General features: G+C 35.6%; 1 protein-coding gene across 1 annotated transcript; it reads left to right on the forward strand.

Moving 5' to 3' along the window:
- LOC141596163 (14-3-3-like protein C) lies at positions 1–4,533 on the forward strand. The gene is made up of 7 exons (XM_074416254.1): positions 1–234; positions 591–897; positions 2,240–2,327; positions 3,131–3,240; positions 3,336–3,484; positions 4,106–4,158; positions 4,246–4,533. Exons 1-7 carry the CDS (start codon positions 162–164, stop codon positions 4,246–4,248), a joined length of 783 nt encoding a protein of 260 aa, XP_074272355.1. The 5' UTR covers positions 1–161; the 3' UTR covers positions 4,249–4,533.

The raw sequence follows: 4,533 nt of genomic DNA on the forward strand, positions 1-4,533 counted from the left end.
ATTTGACTAAGACCCATAATTATCCTTTTTTGACTGCAGTAATCTAAGTTTGAGTGTTTGACTACTCAACTCCTCAACCTTCCTCCTTTTTCCTTAACTCCTCACTAAAATTTTCCCCCAAAATCTCTCATAAACCCTAATTTTCTCTCTCTATCTCTCCCATGGCTTCTCTTCCTCAACGCGATCACTTTATCTACCTCGCTAAACTCGCCGAACAAGCTGAACGCTACGATGGTACACTTTCTTTTATTTAATTATTCATATGTTCTTCAATTGATTTAATTATTTTCATGTGTTTCAATCAATTCTTCGCATAATTAGTGGATTCTTTTGATACTTTGTTCATTAATTGAGTTTATTAACTCTATATTTGATAAATTATTGGCAGAAATGGTAGATACGTTTAATTAATTGAATTTATTTACTTGATGAATTATTCGCAGAAATGGTGGATGTTTCTAATTAATTGAATATTCGTCAATTGAATTTATTTACTGGAGAATTATTCGAAGAAATGATGGAGTCTTAGAATTAATTGAGTGTTTGTGTATTGAATTTGTTAAATTGATGTCTCAATGAATTATTTGCAGAGATGGTGGATACGATGACTAAATTGGCGAAATTGAACATAGATTTGACTGTTGAAGAGCGAAATCTGCTCTCTGTAGGGTACAAGAATGTTGTCGGATCTCGCCGTGCTTCGTGGAGAATTCTGTCTTCCATTGAGCACAAGGAGGAAACTAGAGGAAATGAGGCGAATGTGAAGCGTATAAGAGATTATCGCCATAAAGTTGAGGCGGAACTTGATGATGTTTGTGGCGATGTTATGAGTGTTATTGATGATCATCTTCTTCCTTTCTCTTCCAGCAGTGAATCCACTGTCTTCTACTATAAGATGTTAGTGTTATTATCCCAATTATTGTTGGTGGTTTGTTTTTTAACTGCGAATTTCGTTCATATGTGATTTTGGGTGTATGTAATATAAGTAAACGGACTATTGCGGTTGTATATACAACCTACTTATTGAGCTCCTTTAGAAAGTTTGAGCTTGGAGCTTTTAGTTGCTGAAAAACTTGTTAAGGAACTCAACAGATTGTAAGGGAGGTCAGGAACTTTCTGAAGGAGCTCATTAAGGAGCCATCTGTTGTATATATACAAGTATACAACCGGTGGTAAAAAAAGAAATGTTGTATTTGCCCGTTGGTTTGAAATACTCCCTCCCATCCACTCTTTTCTTCCCCTTTGAAGTGGGCACGGGATTAAGAGTGGGGAGTATAATATTGATAAAGATATGAGTGAGGTTTGGTAATTGGAGAGAGTATGGATAATTAGGATTAAATATTAATAAAGGAGATGAGTGGGGTTTGGTTATTGGAGAGAGGTAGGAATAATTTAAAATTAAATATTAATAAAGGATATGGTGGGGTTTGATGAGTGGAGAGAAGTAGGAGTATAATATTAATAAAAACTTTCCCAAAAAGAAAAAGGGAAGAAAACCTGAATAATCCGTTTTAGAAAATAGGGAAGAAAAGAGTGGATGAGAGGGAGTATTATGTTTTTTCCAGCTTAGTTGACGCTAGATATTGATTAGGCATTGTGATAGGTAGAGCTTTAGATAGTCGTCTGTAAGACGTACGTAGATAGGCTGGCTAACCTCTAGTCATTTGTTCAAGTGTCTTGATTGGAAGCTATGTAATTATACTCCCTCAAATCGACAATACTTTCCCCCCTCCATTTATATGCAAGAATAAATGCCAATACTTGTGTTGTGTGTTTTTTTGTTTTATTTTGACATCTCTTGGATGAGTACTATATATTCGTCATTGAAATGGAAATAAAAGAACAAAAGCACTAATATTGGTATTTTTATGTATAGAATACAAAAGGTATTTCTGATTGAGACAGAGAGTAAAAGGTTTCAAGTTCTTCTCTGGCCTCCTAATGTTAAATACGTGATGAAGAGCTGGAGACTATAGTGGTGCTTTATGATATAGAGAGGACTATGACCCTTTTATATATGTATTTACAAGCAAATGGCGTCCCTTCCATCAAGGGCAACTATCCATATCTTAATTAGAGGCTATTGGCTAACCCCTTGTAACATTATTAAGTATGTAGTAATGACTAACATGTAGTCTCGGAAACACGTGGTAATGAGTAATGACTAATGACTAAGATGTAATTTCTGTAACAGAGAATTGATTTCTTTGGTGGTTAAATAATTAATTTTTTGTTGCAGGAAAGGTGATTATTATAGGTATCTTGCCGAGTTTAAGAGTGGTGATGACAGAAAAGAAGCTGCCAGTCAATCCTTGAAGGCCTACGAGGTATAGTTTAGTGATTTGTGGACCAGGTGTTAAATTATGACCTAGATATATAAGAATAAATATCCCCCCTTGCAAATGGAAGACAGAAGTCAACTTTAAGGATTGATGGTTTGCGTATTGCACAGACATGAAATCATATTGCATCAACAACATTACCTAGTCCCTCAAGGGCTAACGCAAAATTGCAGGATAGTGCGTGGGTGGGTGGGGGGCTGGATGTAAGCAACCTTACCCTTATGTTTGAGAGACTGTTATGGATGTAACTTGAAACATGCGCTGATAATTGCTTCTAGTGACTGCTTCACACTAAAAAAAGTGCACCTATTTTATTGAGCGATTTTACTTTATTCCATCATAATCCGTAACCAAAGAGTAATGTACTAATGTGTCTTTAACCCATTGAAAATGGAAATATGAAATCATGTTGCATACAAGATGAAAATAATTATCTACTTTATATTTGTGGAGAGGGCGTTTGAAGCTGTTATTTACTGTATTAAGAATTGGGTATTTCAGAAGCTTTCATGCCACTTTTCCTGCATGATCTTTATTAACTGTTACATCGCTTAAATCTGTTAATTCCAGGTTTTTAGAGTTTTCAGAAGCTTATGATGCACAATTCTGTTTATAGAGACGAGAAACCAACCAATTTCATGTACTGTTTATATATTTGGTTAAGTTAGAGGAATGCAATTTTAATTGTCCAGGACGAATAATACAGCTTGAATTTCTAATTTTCTACATTATTTTTACTTAAGAGTTTGGCCTAAACTTTGCTACTGGTGTTTGTTTTGCTGATGCAGTCAGCAACTGCCACAGCTGAGGCGGAGTTACCATCTACTCACCCAATTCGTTTGGGATTGGCCTTGAATTTCTCTGTCTTCTATTATGAAATTATGAATTCTCCTGAAAGGTAGTCATTTTATTGTATCCAATTGTTTCAAATTCACGTGTGTCTGTGTAAGTTTCCCTTTAGCTATTTCTTACAAATTCCTTTTGTATGTTTAGAGCATGTTCCTTGGCAAAAAAAGCTTTTGATGAGGCCATTTCAGAGCTGGATTCTCTAAGCGAGGATTCTTACAAGGATAGCACATTGATTATGCAGCTTCTGAGGGATAACCTTACACTATGGACTACTGACCTTTCAGGCGAGGAAGGTATGGACTTTTCTTTTTAGGTTAAACGATTAATTTTAATGTAGTTACTGCTGCAGAGGCGCTACAGAAACTTTGGTTAAGCTGTGCTATTTTATTGGTCTTTTACGATGATTGAAGTAGTCTATTAGGTGTGCAGGAAATATAAACAAAAGCACCATATTGGTGCTGCTGTTTTTGTGCATTATTATTTGGTTTTATGCTTCAAAACAAATTGGTTTTGACTTCTAAAAATGCTGGGTGTTTTGCCAAGTTAATGGTTATGGAGAGTAAACCTACAAAAGCTTGATAACCTTATTGTTAATTGTGTTGTTACCTATATTTAAAACCGTCGTTACATCCCTCCTTCCTTTAAGGTTACCTAATTCGATATGTTATATGCCACATTCAATATGTGATACTCTTTGTAGTGTCTAATATATAGATTTTGAGGTCGACTATGTTAGACCACAGTCATACTGTTTCGCGATTCGCTTGGTGTTAGATCTGTACCTAGAATCCCTCCCTTCAAACCAAGTTTTAGAGGGTATAGAGCCGAGTGCCAGAACTGTAGCAAAAAGAACTTATTTTGGTCTCTTTTAAATTCTTAGCTTATTAATTGTTAATGTTTTAACGACTTGCCAGATGCTGCTCATAAGGTGGATTCATCTCTCGCAACTGACGGTTGTGAACGTGAAGTAAGTAGTACCTATTTACCGATTTATCTTCCATTTCTCAGTTTTTTGCCGTAGAATATACTCAAGTATTCTATTTTATTCTTGCAGTGAACCCGACTAAAGTGAGGATATGAACTTTGCAAGTGGTGTTCTAGTTGCTGTAGATCAAGTTAGTTAGCCTTTTCGTTTCTTATGGTTTCCTGTAGTTTGAAAGACATGGAGCAATACAGGTAAGAGTGTAGTTGCGCTCATGTAGTGTGTTCTTTAATGTATCGAGTGAATGTTTTCTAGTCACAGCTTTTCGCGACAGTTATTTGGTGTGTGAATGTAGTGTGATACAATGATATTAAGCCCTTAGTTTTTAGTGTGTTTTGCACGAGTTGTGTGCTTTATTCA

The sequence above is a fragment of the Silene latifolia genome, chromosome 8 (assembly GCF_048544455.1).
Source record: "Silene latifolia isolate original U9 population chromosome 8, ASM4854445v1, whole genome shotgun sequence".
Lineage (NCBI taxonomy): Eukaryota > Viridiplantae > Streptophyta > Magnoliopsida > Caryophyllales > Caryophyllaceae > Silene > Silene latifolia.